The sequence below is a fragment of the Crotalus tigris genome, unplaced genomic scaffold (assembly GCF_016545835.1).
Source record: "Crotalus tigris isolate CLP2741 ecotype Arizona unplaced genomic scaffold, ASM1654583v1 scf7180000018549.3470463, whole genome shotgun sequence".
NCBI lineage: Eukaryota > Metazoa > Chordata > Lepidosauria > Squamata > Viperidae > Crotalus > Crotalus tigris.
The window spans coordinates 3,067,432-3,090,595 of NW_024097072.1; the positions used below are offsets into that span (position 1 = coordinate 3,067,432).

At 43.6% G+C, this 23,164-nt stretch overlaps 1 protein-coding gene across 1 annotated transcript; it reads right to left on the minus strand.

Moving 5' to 3' along the window:
• Window positions 1–1,732: 1,732 nt before the first annotated feature.
• LOC120312873 (disintegrin and metalloproteinase domain-containing protein 2-like) lies at window positions 1,733–23,147 on the minus strand. The gene is made up of 22 exons (XM_039354169.1): window positions 22,993–23,147; window positions 22,546–22,912; window positions 21,438–21,505; window positions 20,499–20,560; window positions 19,691–19,769; window positions 18,758–18,834; window positions 17,920–18,097; window positions 17,249–17,305; window positions 16,525–16,596; window positions 15,612–15,778; window positions 14,633–14,714; window positions 13,193–13,329; window positions 12,618–12,798; window positions 11,411–11,506; window positions 9,961–10,159; window positions 9,270–9,375; window positions 7,435–7,618; window positions 6,344–6,424; window positions 4,173–4,284; window positions 3,094–3,277; window positions 2,321–2,359; window positions 1,733–1,910 (listed from the first exon to the last, which is right to left on the minus strand). Exons 2-22 carry the CDS (start codon window positions 22,745–22,747, stop codon window positions 1,904–1,906), a joined length of 2,370 nt encoding a protein of 789 aa, XP_039210103.1. The 5' UTR covers window positions 22,748–22,912; window positions 22,993–23,147; the 3' UTR covers window positions 1,733–1,903.
• Window positions 23,148–23,164: the final 17 nt, after the last annotated feature.

Below are 23,164 nucleotides of genomic sequence, written 5' to 3' on the forward strand. Positions count from 1 at the left end.
AGAAGTTTTTTCTTACTGCTCAGAACTGACGGGGGGTCCTGGCCATTACTAAGGTTATGGTTCAGAACAGAAAAGTCAAAATGGACTCTGCTCTTCCTGTGTAGATAGGAACCTGTTTGCAGCTACTCTCCTGCTAGATAAGTTGCTGCTTTTTCAAATTCTTTCCTATGGAGAAGTTAAAAATTCACGAGGGAGAGTCACAGGCCTTCTACATGCAGCTTGCAAAAGAACGTGTGCAAACGACAGCAAAAGCCAAAGAGATGTCTACATGTATGTCATAGAATCCTAGGGCCGTCCCAGGGAGGTCTTCTGGTTCTTCTTCCTGGACAATTCTTGCTAGTGTGACTAAGTTTCTCACATGTAAATTTAAGCTTAGATTTTATAGGTTGATTTGTTGATCTTAGTTCTCCACGTGCACCTTTTCTGGTCTGTTGATGGGGTTTGGTCAACATGACAAACAGGATTTCTTTGCTGAGGCTTGCATTTAGAGAACCTTTTTCCAATTAACTCAGGCTTTTAAACTCTGAAGGTGAAGTTGGACGTTTGCTTTCATTCGTTGGATGATTCTATTTGCCTGAAATGGTACAGGGCAGGGGTAGGCAACCTTGGCTCTTTTATGACTTGTGGACTACAACTCCCAGAATTCCTGAGCCAGCATAGGGTTTCCTCCCTGAGCAGGGAGTTGGACTAGAAGATCTCCAAGGTCCTTTCCAACTCTTGTTATTCTATATTCTATTTTTCTTTTGGTTATCTTTCCATAAGAATGCACATAGCTCATGTGCCTGCTTTTTCCATTGTATTTGCATATCTACCTTGTGAACCTAACGTTATATCTGCTATATAATATTTGTCTTCGGGAAGGGCAGTGTAATACTATGTGGGGGAAACATTGGAAGGATGGGGGAGGAGATGTTGTCGAAGCAACAATCAGCGAAGAGACAGAACAGCCCTCAGCTGGATAATAGGACGGGAAGAGGCTCAGAAGGGACTAGGATGAAAAAGAGGGAAATTGCACGTTCAGATTTGCCACTTTTAACTTATTTAACTTATTCTAATTGTTATAAATTAGAATTAGCAAATCTGCTTACGTTTCCCATCTGGTCTAGCTAATAAGGTTGACAGGGAGATGCACTATCCTAAAAAAAATGATTTATAAAGGTAATACTTTATACAGGCAATCCTTGATTTACCACAATTGAGCCCAACACTGTTAAGTGGGTTTTATCTCATTTTACGACTTTGCTTGCCACTGTTGTTAACGTGAATCACAACACTTCTTAGGTTAACAACACAGCTGTTCAGCGAATCTGGCTTCCCCATTGATTTTGCCTGTCAAGAAAGTCACATGACCCCAGGACCGCCTACGCCACTTTGCTGTTGCAATTTCAAACAGTCACTAAACGAAGAGTTGTAAACAGAGGATACCCTGTAATCTCATTCCCTCCTCCCAGTTGTGGCATTTCACTGATAATTTCTCTAGTCTAGTTGTTCTCCGATCTTTAAATACTGCGGCACGCACTTCCAGGCACTGGCAGGGTGCTGGGATTTTAAATTAGGCCGGGTCTCAAGTCCATGCTGGTGGGCTAAATAAAATCCATGTTAAAATTATTTTCAAACTCCGCCAGTCAGAAGCACACCTTTTGGGGGCCAGGTTCACTCCACTCGTAACTCGCTCCATCTTTCCTCTGGCCCACGTGTTCCGCAAACGTCAAAGTAGTGTAGCATAAAAGCATTTTATTGTAGATACTGAAATGTTTGAATAATTATATTACAGGTTAAAGAAAGAGATGGAGCGAAGGGCTCAGACAGAAGGGAAATAAATTGCTTTGCATTTCCTGATGAGGTGATCTTTTGCAGCCCTTTGGAAATTGGGTCAGCTTCTGGCAACATCTGTGGTCACTGCCTATACACTATAAGGAAGAATATAAACAGAGGAGAGAGTTAGTGGAAATAGACACTGAGTGGAAAAGTTGTGCAAAGTGGTTGCTGTTCCTTTTTTCCAACATACAGGTTTGCTTGGGACTCTTTTAACCTATTGATCTGAGGGGGTGGGAGACCCTCAGATCCTGTCTATTATGCCTGCTATCAGCTTCTCCTAATAAAAGTTCCTTTTGGAAGAAACCGCTTCCTCGAGTTCTGCTTTCTTGGGATGAGGTTTTGAAGTGGGCCCTGAGAGATGGTTTTCTTAAGTTTCAGAGGAGGCTTTTGCCAGAGGCACCTGGAATCCCTGGCCGTGTGAATGGACTGAACCACGGCCTTCCCTTTTATCCAAGCCAAAAGAAAAGAGGGGCAGGTGTAGAATGAAGGATCAGAAATCTACCTTGCACTCTGTGACTGGTGGACTTCCTGCAATTTAGACCTGAAAAAGGGAGAAAAGATACACATTTTTAAAATAATCCTTTGGGAAACATGTGAAACATTCTAAGCTGGGCATTGCCCGCTTCTCCGGTCCAACTATGGCAGAAAATTCAGGCTGAAGAACTTCAAGCCATTTTAACCTTTGAGGGGGTGGGAGGCAAAATTTACTCCCTAGGGAGAAAATATTCTTCCTGTTTTCCAAACTATAATCCTTTTGGGACACTATGACATGGGAGGACAAGAAAGGCAAGATGGTGGAAGTAGTGTGGTGATAGATGTATGATGGATGGTTGAGGGAGCTAGTTATGTCTAGCTCTAATCCCTCTAGGATTGGGTGGGGGGGGACATAATAACTGTCCTCCAGCATTTGAGAGGCTGTCACAGAAAAGAGGGGATAGATTTATTTTACAAAGTACCAGAGGGCAGGACAAGAAGTATGGGATGGAAGGGAGATCCAACTTAGAAGCAAGGAGAAAATTTCCAGTACAGGGAATCCTCAAGGTAGGACCACAAGTGAGCCCCAAATTTCTGTGGCTAGGTGAGACATTTGTTAAGTGAGCTTTGCCTCTTCTTATGGCCTTGCAAAAGCAAAATATTCCTCCAATTTCATCTCCCCTCCCCCAAAAGAAGACTGTTAAGCAGGGAGTTGGAGAGAAGATCTCCACAGTCCCTTCCAACTCTGTCCTTCTGCTATTCTGAGAAGGTTGCACTGAAGATTCTAGTCTCGTTGTTTACCCTTCGGTATCATATTCTTCCTCCTCATCTTTTTCCTCCTCCATGCTTGGATGCAACAACGCTTGTCTCAGTTTGATGGCCAAAAGGATGGCGCCAATCACAACAGGCAGAAAGACAAAGAAACCCACAAGAAGCCAGTTTCTTGTTGAAAACTTTTTGGGCTGATGATCGTTCCGGACTACACCTAGCAAGGGAAGAACTACAATGTAAAATTCTTCTAAGGAAAATACATAACTTATCCCTAAAATTCCTTATTCTTTCAGATAATCAAGTCTTATCAAGCACCTAAAAGGAAAGACTGTTTCAACTGACTCCAGAAGGCGATTAACATCCTTTCTGTACATCTTTCGATAGCCAATATGATACAACTTCGAACCAAACTTTCCAAACCAAGATCAGTTGTGACTACAGTTTTACAGGAAAACCCTACATTTACGGACAAAACTCCTAAAGTCACGCACAGCTGTATGGGAACTGTGACAGCAACGGCTGACTTGGGGATAAATCTTGCCACCTCTGTGGAAACATTGAGACAATGTCTTGAACTCTTGAATCGGGCAAGAGCTGCGCTTGGTAAAACACTCAGGCCGAAAGTGGAACTTCAAGCATCATAATAAAATTATACTATCAATACTTCTACTTGAAGCGTAAGCCCTTTTAAAAAAAAACCCTTGGAAAATGGAAAAGGAAAGGGAGGAAGGGAAGGGGAGGGGAGGGAAGGGAAGGGAAGAAAAAGAAAAGAGAGAAGAGGGAGGGAGAGAGGGAGGGAAGGAGGGAGGGAGGAATGTGTGACAAAAATCCTCCTCCAGCTGTGATGGTGTCATCTGCATTATAGCAGAACAGGGAACAGTAGAAACAAACAAGCAACCAAGCAAGGGTTTTGTAGCTGTTCTGCTGCTCAGCTGATAAATGGCAAATACTGGCAGAAAACAAGGTGGATGGTCTGGCTGGCCTGTTTTTTGCCAACGTTAGGAAAAAGCTGTGCTTTCACGGTATCTGTGCATGTGCAGTGACATGTGTGTTTAGCACAACTTCTTAACCAGCCTGGTTTAAAATATGTAGAAGTGAAAAAAACCCACCGCTTCGGAAAGTGCTATCGATGCTTCCGCCTAAGCCTCCTTCATCCGCTACGTTACAGTCAGGGGGAGCCCAGCCTACGTTGCAGTGACAGTTGCCTTTGTTGTTGCACTTCTGAATTGTATCCAAAGAGGAGGAAGGGAAGAAAAACCTCATTATTTCCCGGATTAGTCTTCCCCTCCAGCATTTCCCACCCACTCTTCCAGTCCTGGGGAACCCAGGAACCCTTGATAGTTTTGCATCGGAGGTCCCACGGAAACTTTTGAGTGCCGGCTGTGGCACCCTCACAAAACGGCTGTCAATTTCCTAGTACCATCATCCCTTTAAGCTTCCCAGGATTCTCTCTGCTGACTTCTGTTTTGCAGGGTTTTGATTCCTTTGGGATATTCCTTTGCACATTTGCAATGAAAGCACATTTACATGTCCCCCATGATGATCATCTCCTAAGAATGCCTCTGGGTATGTGATGAAAATGCACCTGAGGTCCCCTTAGGCCACGTTGGTCTCCCTTGTCTTCAGGAACAAAGCCATGTACATTTTTAGTAGCTTCGTGAAAATGATTCAACTGTTGCCTTATAGATTTTTTTTCCAGCATTCCATCTAGAACTTCCCCAAGAAGTAACGGGTGGAAGCTCATGAAAGAAGGAACCAACCTGGAACTAAGGAAAAATTTCCTGACAGTGAGAACAATTAATCAGTGGAACAGCCTGCTTCCAGAAGTTGTGGGTGCTCCATTACTGGAAGTTTTTCAGAAGACATTGGGCATCTACTTGTCTGGAATGATATAGGGTCTCCTGCTCATGTAGGGGGTTCTGAATGGTATAACTGGGATTGGAAAGAGGTTTAGCTGCTTGGCATACTTATATGCCAAGCAGCTAAACCTATTATATTGCTATTATATTCTTAAGTAGCTTTCTGCATAAACTGCCATGCAACAAAGATTCAGTTCTGTATCATCCAGTCCCACCTCAAGACTAGAACATAAATTTGGTTATCTGCTTTGGTCTTGTTAGGAATCTATCAAGTACCATTTTCTTGAGAGCTTTCCAGATCTGTGGACTTCAACTCCCACATCCCCACAGCTACTTTTTCTACTGCTGAGAACTTTGGGGGTTAAAGTCTACACACTCAAAGGAGTCAAAATTGACTATTTTGATGGAAGGGGGAGGACCAATTCTGCCCCCCCCCCTTTTTTTTTTTCTTCTTCTTCTTCTAGGAACAGCATTTTCATCCATCTTGCTCAAATTCCAAAAAAGTGGTCTGGGGTATTTTCACTGAATGAAAAAAATCCTGCCCACTGAACATTTACAGGACGTGTTTGTACTGGTTTTTATCCAATTTCTGTTTAATTACATAATACAAAATAGCACAGTTGGGAGGGACCTTGCAGATCTTCTAGTCCACCCCCGCCCCCTGCTCAAGAAAGAGATCTGATAATTGAATGTCCAGACCTGTGGTGTTTGAACGTTCCCAAATTATGGAGGTAAGTCGTTCCACTGGCTGATGGTTTCACTGTCAGAAAATTTCTCCTTATTTCTAGGCCAGTGGTGGCAAACCTATGGCACGGGTGCCAGAGGCAGCACTCAGAACCCTCTCTGTGGGCACGCGTGCTGTTGCCCCAGTCCTAGGCCTTCAGCTGGGTTTTATAAAACCTTTTCACTTCAGGCCTCTGCCGCCGTGTGCAAAAAAAAAAGGTTCAATCAGTCAATTTCAACTTCTCGCAGGAAAAAAAAAGATCTTGCAAAGTTGGAATTGATTGAACTTTTTAGTCCCACCCAGTCTTCCGTTACCACCGCAGCCACACCCACCCAACGGGCCACACCCAGCCAATGGGCCACACCCACCCAGCACCCGACGATGCATAAGTGGGTTTTGAGTTGCAGTTTGGGCACTCGGTCTCTAAAAGGTTTGCCATCACTGTTCTAGGCTGAATCTCTCCTTGATCAGTTTCTGTCCGTTGTTCCTTGTCTGGTCTTCGGGTGCTTTGGGAAACAGATTGTCCCCCCTCCTCTCTGTGGTAGCCCCTCAAATATGGGAGCACTGCTATCATGTCACCCAGCTAAAATGGCTTTACCCTCCACCCCAAAGGAATGGTCATTCCCCCAGGAGTACGAGTGATGGTTAAATGTGTGCAACAATCCCTTTGACACTACAGATTTTATTATTAACTCACTCCTTTCCCGTGACACTTTGTTTCTGCATCACAGGTCATTCTTATTACTGCTCGCTCTACACACTTTTGATTCATGCAAACCTTAAAAGAGGGAAAAAAGGGGGGGGGTTCAAATTTAAAAAAATAAATAAACAGCCATTATTTGACAAAATTAGAGACTGAAGCTTATGTTGAAGGAATGAGTAGGATGAAATGGTTGAATTCAGAACCATTTTTGGATGACCTGGCTCTTGGAAACATAGAAAACTGATGGCAGCAAAGACCCAGGTGGGCATCAAGTCTGCCCTTTGAGGTTTTGTTTGTGTTTTTTTTTCTTTTTCTTTTTCATTCATTCATTACTTTATTATTTTTGGTCTGTTCCACAGTCAGCCAGATGTTCAAGAATGGATTTAGCGCTTTGTCTGCCTATCAAGGACCTGATATAGGCAGATATGGATGTTTGCCAGTGTTTCGGATATAGTTTTTATATTTATTTTTTTGATTTTAATTTGTTGTTGTTGTTGATTTATTTGTTTAATTTTTCTCCGATGATAGATATATGCTCATTCAAAGCATATTTAAGCTCAGAATGGGACAATTCTCCAGGGCCAACTGCAAGAAAACAATCAAGCTCAGAGAGCACCAAGGACTCTACATAAAGTATTTCGCTAAATAAAATCTACACAATCGGAACTAGAATATCATTCAACACCAATGGCAAGGGAAGTAGTGTCTTTGCGTGTGTGAGAAAGAGAGGGAGGGAGGGAGACAGGGAAAGAGATGAGGGTGGGGGAGAGGCCAAATTTATTTTTTCCTTTGCTCAACCAAGGCCCAGCTCTATTTTGACTTTTTGGATCCCCTTGGGATAGAGGAGAAATATTGGAAGAAAAATAATCATCGACCCACTAGCTCAGGGGTCTTAAAACCTGGCCCTTTGATGACTTGTGGACTTCAACTCCCAGAATTCTGGGAGTTGGAGTCCACAAGTCGTCAAAGGGCCAAGTCTGAAGACCCCTGCTCTAGCTAGCTAGTTGACCCATTGTGACGGGCCCCTAGGCCAGACCCGATATCAGACATCAGATGGCTCTTGTAACCCAAATGCAAAGGTTTACCTTGTTATCTCCACAGACGGTACCATCGTGAATCAGAAATGGATCTTTTATTCCTGGCCCCTTCAAATAATCTAGAGTGACACATAAGCGATTCTGCACTTTGGCGTAAATGATGGCGGCGTTTTCCAGAAAGAAAGGAACTCTATTCGGATAGTCACAGACCAGCTTGCCACACCTCAAGTCCCTACAAATGGAATATAAAGACACAGAGAGTGGAGCAGGGACCACGTTTGAAGACCCCTGTTCTGAGGGCTGTGGGAGCTGCTATCAAGGACTAGGGGACTCTGCTTGATAACTGCTATCAAGGACCGGGGGTGACATGACAGTAGTGTTCTAATATTTGAGGGGCTACCAGAAAGAAGAGGGGGTGTCAATCAATTCTCCAAAGCACCCAAGAGCAGGACAAGAAGCAATGGGTGGAAGATCGTTAAAGAGGGATCCAACCTAGAAGCAAGGAGAACATTTCCTGACAGTAAGAACAATTAACCAGTGGAATGGGTTGCCTTCAGAAGTTGTGGGTTCTCCCATCTCTGGAGGCTTTTAAGAAGAGACTGGACAGCCATTTGTCTGAAATGGTCTAGGGCAGGGATAGGCAACCTTGGCTCTTTTATGACTCGTGGACTTCAACTCTCAGAATTCCTGAGCCAGCATGAGGGAAACTTTAGCCCCTTCATGACTCATGGACTTCAACTCCCACAATTCCTGAGCCAGCACAGCTCAGCTTGGAAACTTTCCCTTTCTCCTCAGCATGGCTGTCTCAGGAATTCTAGGAGTTGAAATCCACGAGTCATAAAAGAGCCAAGGTTGCCTACTCCTGCCCAAAGGCCTGAATTTTGATCACCTGACCGTGAGGAAAAATATTTAAATATTTAAACCAGGGATCTTCAAACTTGGCTCTTTTATGACTCGTGGACTTCAACTCCCAGAATTCCTGAGCCAGCATGGCTCAGCATGGAAACTTTCCCTTTCCCCTCAGCATGGCTGGCTCAGGAATTCTGGGAGTTGAAGTCCACGAGTCCTAAAGGAGCCGAGATTGCCTACCCCTGGTATAGGGTCTCCTGCTCGAGCAGGGGGTTGGACTAGAAGACCTCCAAGGTCCCTTTCAACTCTTATGTTGTATATTCTATGGAGTTCTGTGCCTCAAGGGCTCCTGAAATACAGGTAGTCTTCAACTTACAGCAGTTCATTTAGTGACCATTCAGTAGCAATAGCAATAGGACTTAGACTTGTGTACCGCTTCACAGTGCTTTACAGCCCTCTCTAAGCGGTTTAGAGAGTCGGCAGTTAGCAGAATTAGCCTGCAGTATTGCACTCTAACCACTGCACCATCGTGGCTCTTCAAAATCACAACATCAGTGAAAAAAGTGACTGGTGACCACTTTCCACACTTATGACTGTTGCGACATCCCAGGGTCACGTGATCAAAATTCAGACATTTGGCAACTGACTCATATTTATGACCTCGGCAATGTCCTGGGATCACAGGATCCCCTTTTAAGACTTTCTGACTAGCAAAGTCAACGGGGAAGCCATGTTCACTTAACAGCTGTGGCGAGAAAGGTCATAAAATGTGGCAAAACTCACGTAACATCTCGTTTAGCAACAGAAATGTTGTAGTCATGAGTTGAAAGCTACCAGTATTATTAGCATTATTTTGGTATTGAACGAATTCTGACTCCTAACAAATACATTCTCCACCCTTGGCAACACAGCAGCCTTGATTTCACTACTGTGCAACTATCCACAGCGTAACCCTGGGGAGACTTTGAGGGAACGACAGCAGCCACAGAGCAGCGCCTTGGCCTGTAGTGAGTTGTGCTTGCGTTGCGACGTACTGCCACTGACAGTCCTGGTATCCTTTTGCGGTCGAACCACAGTGACCCATCCTGTCCTTTTGACTGTTAATTTCCTCGTAGCATTGAAGAGATCCACTTTTGGATTCTGCAAAACACAGTACAGGTCCAAGACTTACTAGAGAGTTCAAAATAAGCCTAAGAAGAAGAAGGAAAAATCTTCATCAGGGTCCAGTCCCAGCCGGGAATAAGCCAAAACCTTCTTTCTAAAGCAGTCGCCATGTTGTTTATTCTAGTTTATTCCCAGTTTGGACTGGATGCTGATGAAGATTTTTTTCCTTCAATAACCCATTCGGGCTATTTTGAGGGCAGGGATCTGCTGAGAGTACTTCCCCCCCCCCCAAGAAATAAATGGGGGTGGATTTGATAGCACAATGTCACAATGTTTGTAGCGCTCTGCTACTCCGCCCCACGTAGGGGCAGCCCCTGCCGTGTGGGCCTTCCATAAACAACTGAAAGCTGATTAAATTCAGCAAGGCTTTAGCTCCAGCTGATGGAGGAGGAGTGCCCTCTATGGAGTTGCTGCTAATATTTTTTTCTAAGAAGTAAATGCTTGAGGAAATTTCTTCTTCCGCAGGATAAATTCTGATCAATGTCCCATCCATTAATTTTCCAGTGGAAAAGAACAAAGATGGAAAGCAAAGAGGTTTAAATGGAGAGAAACATTTATTACGTGCTCCGAATATTTTTCGGCACCATCGATCCGCACTTTGGCACCTTCCTTTCATGCAAACTCCAGTTTGGTGTTCACACCAGTGTCCATCCTCGACGTAATGGTTTTCTGAGCATTCTGCAGAGGTACCATTGCAAAACTCTTTGAGATCACATTCCGAGTCCTCCAGTTCTCTGCATAAGGTTCCTTTTGCCTTCAACTGCAAGACCGAAAGAACAAAGCAAAGACTGCAGCCAATTTCCTGTCATTAACTACAACCAGGAATTACCGCTTTATAAAACCACACCTGGAATACTGCATCCAATTTTGGTCACCATATCACAAAAAAGATGTTGAGAGTTTGGGAAAAATTCAGAGAAGAGCAACTAAGATGATCCAAGGCCTGGAGACTAAAACAAACGAAGAACAGCTGCGGGACTTGGGTTTGGCTAGTCTAAAGAAAAGAAGAAATAGGGGTGACATGATAGCAGTATTCCAGTATCTGAGGGGCCACCACAAAGAAGAGGGGGTCACATTATTCACCAAGGCACCAGAGGGCAAGATGAGAAACAATGGTTGGAAGCTGATCAAAGAGAGAAGCAACCTGGAATTAAGGAGAAACTTCCTGACAGTGAAGACAATCAACCGGTGGAACAGCTTGCCTCCAGAAATTGCTGGTCTCTCATGGGGTTTTTGTGGTGGGGAAAATAAGAGGAAGAAGGAGTATTAGCTATGTTTAAACTTGTAAGTCACCAAGAAGTATTTATTTGTTGAATAAATAATAAATAAATAAAATGTTCACCACCTTGAGTTGTTTATAAAAACAATACATTTGAGATCATAAAAAGGGTTTTAAAAGGGAAAAAAAATAAGCACTAGTTTACAGAGGAGCAAGAGGACAAGTAATATCATGGGAATTATCATGAGAGTGACATCGGTTATGTATTTCACCCTAGTTACATGATGCAATAAACATAATTTATTCAACAACTTCCTGATATCCGTGAGGTCATTGTGGCTGGTCTAGACACTTCCACAATATAAAACTGTGTGAAATAGGAAAGGTGGACAGAAAAGAGAAGTTTTGCTCTGCCACAAATTGGGTATGTGAACTGGGTATGTCTAATCTAATGAAGAGAAGGACTGGTGTGTGTGTGTGTGTGTGTGATGGTTGCTGCCTTCCAGAGTATTTGAGGAATTGCCACAAAGAGGAGAAGATTCAACCAATTCTCCAAACAGCATCTGAAGACAGGACAAGAAGTAACAGATGGAAACATATCAAGGAGAGATCCAGTCTAGAACTAAGGAGAAATTTCCTGAACAATTAATCCATTCCAACTCTGTTATTCTATATACAGTAGAGGGGTCAAAAAAAGTCAAGATGGCAGCCGTGCTTGTGCAGCGGAGGCCGTGGGATGCCGGTGAAAAAGAAGGATGCTTTTCATTCCGTTCCAACTTGGCTGGCACTTACCCTGCAGCTTCCCAGCAAACAACAGTCTCCTTGGGCACACTGCATTCCTGCTTTCAAAGTGCAATCCGATTCACAGCAAGGATGGTTTTCACATTCCTGCAAACAAAAGGAACATACGGGAGAGCTGAGCATCATAGAGCATAGAATCATATATGCTGGAAGGGACCTGGGAGGTTTTTTAATTCAACCCTTTGCCCTAGGCCAGGGGTAAGCCACCTTGGCTCTTTTATGACTGGTGGACTTCAACTCCCAGAATTCCTGAGCCAGCCAGGAATCAGTAACAGGCTTTTTTCTAGAGGTGCACAAGAAATTGTCACATAGTCTAAACGAAAGTAAATTTTCATCATAACGAATCCATTGAACTGGAAGCCAACAAATCAGGATCCTGACACCGCTAGATGGCACCCTTGGATTTCTGTAGGCACATGCTCAGATGTGCATGGACACTCACACACAAGGGCCGAGTTAGCCGTTTTGGAGATAGATGACATAGGGACAAACAGACAGTCAGTCAGTCAGTCAGACAGACAGACAGACGTGTATGTATTAACTGTATATAACCTGGCATGAATGGAACAGGCCAGAAAAAAATTGGATGGAAAGACTAAATTGTCTTCAGAAGCACTTCCAGATCTTACATTCTATAATCCTGGGATAAACACGTTTTTTTAAAAAACAACAACAACAACAATATCACATCTTGTGTAAAATAACTCAAATGTCTGCCTTGGTTACAGGTAGTCCTCAACTTATGACCACAACGGAGCCCCAAAACTTTTATTGTTAAATAAGATATTTGTTAAGCGGGTTTTGCCCCTCTTTTATGATCTTTCTTGCCACAGTTGTTAAGTCAATCGCTTCAGCTGTTAAGTTAGTAAAACGGCCGTTAAGTGAATCTGGCACTGATTTGGCTTGTCAGAAGTCGCCAAAAGGGGATCACGTGAGCCCAGAACGCTGCAACCATCATAAATGTGAGTCAGTTGCCAAGCATCCGAATTTGGATCATGTGACCATGGGGATGCTGCAACGGTCGTAAGTGTGAAAAAGGCCTGTAAGTCACTTCTGTCGGTGCGACGGTTGTAAGTTGAGAACTACCAGAACAGGACTGAATTATTTATCATCCTCGTTATCTTTAGTTATTTTAAAGAGATCTTTCTTTCTTTCCTCTGATTTCCCCCCCCCCTTTTTTTTCTTTCTTCTTCCAAACCTTCACTGTGCCACAATCGCACTGCTCCCCATCTTCGAGCACGTGGTTGCCGCAGAGGGGGGCTCGGTAGGAGATATCAAACTGTGGCTTGTTCTGCAGACACTGCGACAATGCAGAGTGGAGGAAATTCTGAAAATCTTTGACGCTGCAGCTGCTGAAGGATTTAATGCCACTGGACTGTCTGGAAGGGAAAAAACACAGCTCGGAGGTCTTCTAGTCCAACCCCCTGCTCAAGACTGGACGCTCACACCATCCCAGTCAAATGGTTGCCCAGCCTCCTTTTGAAAACTTCCAGCTATGGAGCACCTACAATCCCAGAGGCAAGCTATTCCACCGATGAATTGTTCTCACGAGCAAGATAATGGAAGTGGTTTTGTGTGGAAAGCGCTGCTCCCCTTATACATCAGGGGTGTTAAGCTCGCAATGTCACGTGACGCGTTGCGACATATCGCGACTTTTTCCCCATTGCCAGCAATGGGGTGGGCGCGGCTTCCGTATGATGAAATCGGCCAAAACCTCACACTTGAACCTTGACCCCAGGTTAATGGTAAAGCAATAAATGATTTAAGGCTTACGCTGCTCTGGTGTTCATCAAGCAGACAGTCCCTGAACAGTGACATGCTCTGGTGTCATCAAAATACAGTCCGACACTAAAGCCCAGCAACTGCGCCACTATAACTGAGAAGGCTTCCAGGGTCATCCCATTTTGAAACTAAGAGAAAGCAGAAATCCATCAAAAGTAGTAACTGCTAACTATGAAGGGTCCACATTCTGGTTCTGATGAATCTTAAAGATCTTGGAAATATCTTGGATTTTGTAACCTGCAAAGATTTTATCAGAAATGTATCTGCGCAGGAGAGAGACCTTGGTCCTGTTTTGACCACTGTCTTTTCAGACAGTTCTAAGTGCTTCAGCGTTGTTCTTTATCTCCATGAATGCAACCTTTATCTGCAACTCCTTAAAGCAACTCTTTCTGCAGTCGGGTGAGTCTCAATAAAGAGGCAGCTGCTTTAATGAACCACAGAGAGGTGTTGCATTGCACTCCTTCTTCCACCAAACTCTGGTGAGTTCAATATTCACAGGTATTTTTTAAAAAACAAATGGGTGGTCAGAAGAGAGAAAAATAATTTTGCTCCTTCCACCTTCCTTTCATTATGCTAAGATGCCGACATTTATATAACAAAGTATTTATTTGTGTTAATGCTCTACCCCACCTCTCAATTAACATTGCACCCCACCCTCAATTTATCCTATACTGTAAAAAAAAAACCACACAATTTCAGGGCTATGTTGCACAAAAGGTTAAATTAGGGACTTAATTTAGTCATTTTCTGGGCATAGACAGCCTCCTTAACTACAAAGCAATCAAACAGGCTTGGTTTACACCATGCACTCAGCCACCGAAGTACCAAGGCTAACATCCATCAAGTTTAGGATATTGTGTGAATGCAGCTGCAAATTTATGAACGGATCTGATGAAGTGGGGGGTCAGCTGTCACCTTATGCTTGCTTGTGCTTTGCTACTATTAGGTGACAGACTGCCATGAACTATGGGGAGGAGGGAAATGTAACAGGAGAGGCTTGGGAGAAAACAAAAGGCTTGGGGGGGGGGAAATGAAAGTAAGTGCTGTATCTCCTTGAGATGCTGCTTCAAGGTCACCCGACATACCAGCTACATACCAAACTGTGGCTGGACTGGAATTATGAAAATATCTTGAATCTCACTGGTTGCCCAACAGAAGGTGATGGGAGGTAGCTGGGGAGGGGGTGGAATTGAATTTAGGGATTTTGGTGTGCGGTTCTCAGTTCTGGCTTAGCATTACTGCAATACACTTGACTTCTAAATAAACCATACCTTTCTCAAAAAAAAATGGAGCCAAGGATCGCTTCTATTTTGGAGTGTAAGCTGTGGCAGATCTGACAGTGGGCATGCAAACAGAATCAAGAAGTGATGAATAATAATAATAATAATAATAACGAGGCGTATCAGCATGGGGCATTTTTTTCTAGCTTACCATAGCAATTCCACCAGAACTGGGTTTAGAGCACATCTTTTTGGCAAATGTTGACCCCACCGAATCAGCCTTGTTCCTGTAACTGAAGGAAGAATAAAAATTGCTTTGAACTATACTGTATTCACAATGGGTGCGTTGTGAGAACCAGCTTGCGATGAGCAAAGTCAATGGGGGAAGCTGGGTTTGCCCAACAACTGCAGGATTCGCTAAACAACAGCAATGATTCATTTAACAGCTGTGACAAAAAAAACCCCACAAAACTGGGTGCAACACACACAACAAGCGGCTTGCTTAGCAATGGAAATTCAAGCATGAGAAAATCAGCTAGTTCAGGCAGTTCAAATGAATAGAAAGGTTTATTGCAGGTTTATTGCAAGCTTATGTTCTCTACAACAGGGGTCCCCAACACTCCAGTCCACAGCCCACTGAGAATCAGGCCACACAAGTGGTAGGCACGCGTGCAAAGCTTCATTTGCACATGTGTGGGAGTAGGTTGTGCACATGCAACCATCCCCTCCTGAGTCGCTGCCAGTCTGTGGAAACCAGAAAGGTTGGAGAACGCTACTCTATAAGAATCTGAACTACTAAGAGTCAAGGCAAATTGGCACTAGATAAGAGTCAACAGAATTCAAGGCAAGCTGGATTTAGATCCCTTGTGGAAGTAAAGCAACTTGTGACTGATGACACATTTGACCCCTCCCTTGGGCTCAGCCTAGTCATCTCCTACATCAAATTCTGGTCCCAACTGTGGTTGTAAGTTGAGGACTGCCTGTATTTGCTTCCTTCGCTTAATGCTCACCAATGTTCCTGACCCACCAGCCCACTCTCCTTTCTTGCAATCCACTGCTCCACCTCACGAGCAGAATTCCCCCCAACTGCTTTCATTTGCTTGGTCAGGATCATCTTCTGGGTTATCTGTAGTAGGACCATGCCCAATACCATACCATTCTTTCACGATCAGGGAGAACTGTTTTCTTACACAAATAAGAAAGCTGCATCGTGAGGTCGCAGAGTGAGGTGTTCATTTTTCCAGTTCAGAAACTGCTCCAGCAGCTGATCAGCGGTTCCAACGATGGAGATTTTATCTTTGTTTATCCATAATTCTAATGAGGACAAGATAATCTTCATGTTCAGTTTGTAAAACATCTGAAAATAGGAGCAAGAATCAGTCAAGGAGAGGCACATGCCCAGATTCAAAACATATACCAAAGTCAGACAAACTGGATAGCCAGTTTGGACTAGACGTGGTTAGAAGCCAGAAGACTGAGTCCCACCTTATGCATGAAAGCCAATTGGGTGACTTTGGGCCGATCACCGGGAGACTGTGAGTTCTAGTCTTGCCTTAGGCATGAAAGCTAGCTGGATGACTTTGGGTGATCACCAGGAGACACTAAGTTCTCATCCCGCCTTAGACATGAAAGCCGGCTGGACGACTCTGGGCCAATCATCAGGAGATGGTGAGTTGTAGTCCAGCCTTAGGGATGAAAACTAGCTGGATGGCTGCACCAGCCATTCTCAGCCCAATCTACCTAACAGGTTTTTTTGTTGTTGTTGTTGTGGGGAAAAAAGGAGGAAGAAGAATTGTGTGTGTTTGGCACCTTGAGTTATTTATAAAAATAATAAAATGGGGGGAGGGAGGGAGGGAGGGAGGAAGGAAGGGAGGAAGGAAGGAAGGAAGGAAGGAAGGAAGGAAGGAAGGAAGGAAGGAAGGAAGGAAGGAAGGAAGGAAGGAAGGAAGAAGGGGAAGAGGGTCTAAGAGTCCCTCCTCCCTGTTTTTCTGATGCTGACTGAAGTCAGGATGCAATTAGATGGCCAAAGTTATTATTTAAGAGAAGAACAGAATTTTGGGGCCAAAATCAGTCATTACAAGCACATAAATAGGCACAACTTACAGTGTTGATAAAGTTCATAAGCTGCATGATCTTCCCCGTGACAACATCTTCGTTGGAACCCATATAATCATACTGCCAAAAAAAAACAAACCACTTCTTCATTAATCAGTAGTATCAGCTTTACACTGGTTTAAAAAGCCTGCTGAAGACAGATTAGGTTTGACTTTGCAAAGTGTGCATCTGAAACAATAAGTCTGCAAACACACATACCACGCTGAAACACCTCTTCTAAGTAAGGTACAATCAAAAACAAAACATTTTTTATTCCGGCCAGCAGTAGCTGGAATGACTGACTGAAGAATATTATTGAAGAGATCCTTAAATTATGGACTGAGGCATGGACAGAAAGAAATCTATTGTGGGTTTCACTGAGTATAAAATCAAGTGAATCCACCAGAATATTTCCCAGGATGGACTGGGAATAACTATTAAGGACTGTTGTTTCTCCCCAGAAATGTGCATTGAGACAGATGTGTTTCAAAGGAATATTTCTTAAAGATAAATATGCTTAGAAGAATTAATGGAAAAAAGGATAGAAAACTTTTATTAAGTTGTGGACTAATCAGGAAGATGAATTTTCCAGTTTTTTAAATGAATTGTAACAAGTGTTTATCAAGAAGATGAAGTGGAATTATAGACTCTATCTTTATCCTTCTTCCGTTCTAGGCTTGGAAGCATTTTAGACAATGATCCCTAGTGGGCAGAGCCAACAAAATACACTTACCAGAGATTTGGCCACAACCACGTGCATTTCCACATATCTGAGGATGGCAAAGTTAATCTGTTTTTTATTCAAGGAAGAAACAAAGATTAAGTTTTGTTATTAGTGGCGGATTTCATGACTAGCTCTTTTACACACTCAGGATTTCACCAAGTTGGACCCACTGTCTTTCGGAAGACAGGGATAATTAAGGTCTGCCTAGAGAATTAACCCACTCTATTCCATTATACAAACTGGGTTATGCAAGACATCTTGGTCTTGCCCAGGGGTGGGCAACCTTGGCTCTTTTATGACTCGGGAACTTCAACTCCCAGAATTCCTGAGCCAGCATGGCTCAGCTTGGAAACCTCTCCCTTTCCCCTCAGCGTGGCTGGCTGAGGGGGAATTCTGGGAGTTGAAGTCCACAAGTCATAAAAGAGCCAAGGTTGCCTACCTCTGGCCTAGGCCTAGGCCGCTTTATGACTGGTGGACTTCAACTCCCAGAATTCCTGAGCCAGCAAGGCTCAGCTTGGAAACCTCTCCCTTTCCCCTCAGCGTGGCTGGCTGAGGGGGAATTCTGGGAGTTGAAGTCCACGAGTCATAAAAGAGCCAAGGTTGCCTACCTCTGGTCTTGCCCATGACCCAACTGAACAACTAATTATGATTTAAAAAGCAACAAAGGCAGGGGTGCTCACTGGTTCTGCTGGATCTTTCTTTGAAGTTATTGTGGTACTCCATTTAATGGAATAATTCTGCTTCGAAAACTGAAGGTCTGTATCATTGTAATCTATCCGAAAAACGAGATGGTGAAACCCAGAGGCCGACTCGATGGGCTCAATTCCATAGCTGATGTTCTGAATCTGTATCAGCCCACTGGCGGGCAGAAAAAGCATAAATAAATTTAAATAAATTAATTAAAGAAATAAAGTACCATTACTGAGCTTATTGTTTTTTAAGAAGGGGAAATACATTTGAAAAGGCGAGTCTTTAGCACAGGGGTCCTCAAACTTGGCCACTTTAAGACTTGTGGACTTCAACTCCCAGAATTCCCCAGCCAGCCATGGCTGGCTGGGGAATTCTGGGAGTTGAAGTCCACAAGTCTTAAATTGGCCATGTTTGAGGACCCCTGATCTAATTGAATTCTCTTCTTATGATTTATGATCTGTTACACTGAGAGCTTCGGCATCAGAGACAAATTCCTTGTGTATCTGTTCACACTTGGCCAATAAACATTTCTGTTCTGTTCTGTTCTATAATAGCCTCCCTCAACAGCCATAGTAGTGGGCCCCAGCATCTGAGTACTTCATAGAAACATTAAAAAAAATAAAGTAGATGCTCCTCATGAGGTCCCCAAGGTAAATAATCAATAACCTGAAGCTGGAACAATGAAATAAGTATAGCTATTCCCCTGTCTGAAAAGCAAATTATATCCATTTTAAGGATTGCCAATAACTCTGTTATTCTGGAAGGGACAAAATGCAGTTGGGCTGAGGAACATGAATGCTTTGCTCAAGAGGAATTACCTGACCTCACCTGAGCCCAGAGCAGGAACTGATCATCACAATCGAATCTGTGTAACCATCTACGTAGCCTTGATAATAGCAATCCCGCTAAAAAGAATGAACGAGAGGATTTATGTTTCACGAGGGGCGTCTAAGCACCAGAGGAAGGCAAGGAAAAAAAAGACAGGATATCTCCAACACATCTAATGAAGATGGACATTTTTGCGGCACCTCAGTGACTTCTGAGGCCTCATTTTACCACAAAATTATTTGCCACATCAAAAACTTTCAATTGTTCATTGGGTGGCCTTTTGAGCTTGCGACGAGCCCAAAGTTTCTGTTGCTAAGCAAGACAATTGTTAAGTGAATTTTGCCCCATTATACGACCTTTTTTGCCTCCGTTGTTAAGTGAATCCTTGCAATTGTTAAGTTAGTAACATGGTTGTTAAGTGAATCTGGCTTCTCCATTGACTTTGCTCGTGAGAAGGTCGCAAAAGGGGACCTCGTGACACCCTGGGACACTGTGACCGTCATACATATGAATCAAAGGCCAAGTGTTTGAATTTTGGTCATGTGACCGTGGGGAGGCTGCAACAGTCATAAGTGTGAAAAACGGTCATAAGTCACTTTTTTCAGTGGTGTTGTAACTTTGAACAGTCACAGAATGAACTGTTGAAAGTTGAGGACTTTCTGTACGGCACATATTTACCTTGGTGTATTATTTTGTTGTCTGTTGGAGAGTTTTTTTCTTACTTTTTGTTCTGTGTTGTATCCTAAAAGTTCTTTCCTTTTTTAAAAATATTGTCGCCATAAAAAATAGACCTGGTAGCGACATACCTGGTAGCGATCAGCCAATTAATTAAAACTCAAATCATGGAGGGACTATTTTTCTGAATCACTGGATTAGCGGAATCAAACAACAGTCAGATAAAAATACTTACTTCCCGTCTCAAAGGAATCTTACCTGATTGGGAGGGACAAATGACACTGGGGTATCATCTTTGTTGTACGTATAAACTCTAAAATAATTAGATATAAAGGCTCTACAAAAAAACAGACAAACACCAGATCCAGGAGAAAGGAGGGAGGGAGAGGAGAGAGAAAGGACACATTACATGATATACCTCAATCGACAGAAAACAAATACATCAAATTTATAAGACCGGACTGAAAAGGAGAAACAAAGAAAATTATGAGGGGTCCTTGGTGCTCTCTGGGCTTGAATGTTTTCTTGCAGACATTTCATGACCCAGCTAGGTACCAACATCAGAGAAGAAGAAGAAGAAGAAGAAGAAGAAGAAGAAGAAGAAGAAGAAGAAGAAGAAGAAGAAGAAGAAGAAGAAGAAGAAGAAGAAGAAGAAGAAGAAGAAGAAGACGAAGAAGAAGAAGAAGAAGAAGAAGAAGAAGAAGAAGAAGAAGAAGAAGAAGAAGAAGAAGAAGAAGAAGAAGAAGAAGAAGAAGAAGAAGAAGAAGAAGAAGAAGAAGAAGAAGAAGAAGAAGAAGAAGAAGAAGAAGAAGAAGAAGAAGTTTATGTTTCAGCATAAACTAAAAGGGAGAGAGTCACTCCATCTTGTTTTGAACTACCCCTTATCAGCTATTTCAAGATACATAAGCCAAGCTGTATTAATATTTTATCCTCTTCCTCTGTAATTATCTTTTAAAATGAGATGTTTTTTTCAACCAGGGCCGGGAAAATTTACTTCATGCATTCATGCAAACATACAAATTAGCTACAAAGCAGGCAGTAATTCCCAATTATTTCCTTTACTCACTGTTGCTTCAGATAAATTGAAAAGGATTCCCCTTCTATGTTCATATCAAATGCCATCCTCTCCTGAAACAGCCAAAGGGTTTGTTATGTTATTGCTGTTGTTTTATTCATATTGCAAAAATCCAAGCAGCACGAACCATTCAGGTCTATAAAGAATGTACAGCTGAAAGTAAATTTTACCGCTGGCTGGAAATGATTTTCAGCTGAATGCAGACCATCCCATCACAGGCTTTTGCTGTGATGCAAAAGGTTTTATCAAGAATAGAGCTGCTTCTTCACTTTATCAAAGAGAATCTTATTTCTTGCAGAGAACAAACCTGCCCATCACTAACAAGACTGCCCTTCTCGTATCAAAGACCATTTTGAAGAGGATAGACTACTTACACCAGTGTTTCTCAACCTTGACAATTTTAAGGCATGTGGACTTCAACTCCCAGAATTCCACAGCCAGCAATGCTGGCTATGGAATTCTGGGAGTTGAAGTCCACATGCCTTAAAATTGTCAAGGTTGAGAAACACTGACTTACACAGACTGGGGTTGTTTGCAGAGGTAACGATGTATTGTGAATACTGTACATCCTACTGTTCACACTGTATTATTTTTGTATCCTTTTCATATGGTCGGAGAACTAATCAATATGTATTGTCATTACTGTTATTGAGTACTGTGCTCTGAACACACAATAGCTTCAAGTCATCTTCAAAAAGAGGCCCACAAAAAGCCAATTACATTAGTCAAGTAAACTTTTCATGAAGGCAATTGTGGAGGATGGCCTAGATCTGGGATGTCCAGCCTCAGCAATTTGAAGACTTGTGGACTGCGACTCCCAGTATTCCTCAGTCCACTATTTCCAAGTCTTGCAAGGTTGGATACTCCTGATTAGGTTAAAAGGTGAGTTTAGCAACACTGACAACAGACTAGGCAAAAACCAAGAAATACCTTATTTCCAGTGGCGTGAGCTGGGTTCCTCTGAGGAACAATCACCTGCAGAAATGACCGCTGAGACCCTAGGCAGGAGAAAGACTCTTATAATCATGTACAGGTAGTTCTTGACTTACGGCTACAACTGAGCCCAAAATTTCCACTGCTAATCAAGCAAACCTTTTTCCAATTAACTCAGGCTTTTAAACTCTGAAGGTGAAGTTGGACGTTTGCTTTCATTCGTTGGACAATTCTATTTGCCTGAAATGGTACAGGGCAGGGGTAGGCAACCTTGGCTCTTTTATGACTTGTACACTTCAACTCCCAGAATTCCTGAGTCGCATAGGGTTTCCTTCCTGAGCAGGGGGTTGGACTAGAAGATCTCCAAGGTCCCTTCCAACTCTTGTCATTCTATATTCTATTTTTCTTTTGGTTATCTTTCCATAAGAATGCACATAGCTCATGTGCCTGCTTTTTCCATTGTATTTGCATATCTACCTTGTGAACCTAACGTCATATATGCTATATAATATTTGTCTTCGGGAAGGGGAGTGTAATAATATGTGGGGGAAACATTGGAAGGATGGGGGAGGAGATGTTGTCGAAGCAACAATCAGTGAAGGGACAGAACAGCCCTCAGCTGGATAATAGGACGGGAAGAGGCTCAGAAGGGACTAGAATGAAAAAGAGAAGAGGGAAATTGCACGTTCAGATTTGCAACTTTTAACTTATTTAACTTATTGTTATTGTTATAAATTAGAACTAGCAAATCTGGTTACGGTTCCCATCTGGTCTAGCTAATAAGGTTGACAGGGATATAAAATGATTTATAAAGGTAATACTTTATACAGGCAATCCTTGATTTACCACCACAACTGAGCCCAACATTCTGGGAGTTGAAGTCCACAAGTCACAAAAGAGCCAAGGTTGCCTACCCCTGCGAAGAAGATGATGACCCCCCCACCCCCACCCCCACCACAATAAGCCCTGGTTGTTCCTAGGGTCCCAAAGGAGCCATCAGCCAGCCGAGCCCTGCCCCTGGGGAGGCCGAGCTCCGCCGCTCAGGGCGCACCGGGGCTCTTCCGCGGCGCCAAAGGCGCCATCCCGGGGGCCGCAGCGGACTCACCCTGCGGGGCCACGAAGGAGAGGGCGACCAGGGCCAAGGGCAGCGCCAGCAGGGCCATCGCGGGCGCCCAGGGCAGGCGGCACCGGCGGCCACAGGCGACCGCTAACGGGCGCGGAGGAATGAGAACGCCCCGGCGGCGCGGCGCTTCCACGCGCCCGAACCCCGCGGTAGCCGCCGGACGCTTCTGTCTGCGCCTGGGCATTCGACGGCCGGCGCGTCCTTGCTGCTCCGCGTGGGAAGAAGCATCCAGTAAGGAAAGGCGCGCTCAGGATCCAGAGATGATGGTGATGATGATGGAGACTTTTTCGCTCTGCCCAGGAGGATCGCTCCATGTGCGCCGGAGTGGCTTTCAATGTGGAACGAGCACCTTGGGGAGACAGAAAACCAATGGTGGGATCCCAGCACCCAGATGCCACTGGCCCTCTGTGAACGTGTGAGACTACATACCCCATCATTCCCGAGCCCTGAGGGAAGTGCTATTGCTCCAGACCTGGTGAAACTAGGAGCTTTGGAGTCCTGCTCAAGCTGCTTAAAGGCAAGAAGCTCCGTCTTCCGGAGCCACTGGGGGCTTCTGTTGCATTGCACAATGCCAAAGGTCTGAGTTGTCCTTTTTTTCTTG

Coding starts and splice junctions, on each gene's coding strand:
- LOC120312873 (XM_039354169.1), bottom strand. CDS start 22,747: ATGCCCAGGCGCAGACAGAAGCGTCCGGCGGCTACCGCGGGGTTCGGG. Junction 21,506..22,545: donor CTCCTTCGTGGCCCCGCAGG/GTGAGTCCGCTG, acceptor TCTCCTGCCTAG/GGTCTCAGCGGTCATTTCTG. Junction 12,799..13,192: donor TTGATGAACACCAGAGCAGC/GTAAGCCTTAAA, acceptor TTTCCCTTCCAG/ACAGTCCAGTGGCATTAAAT.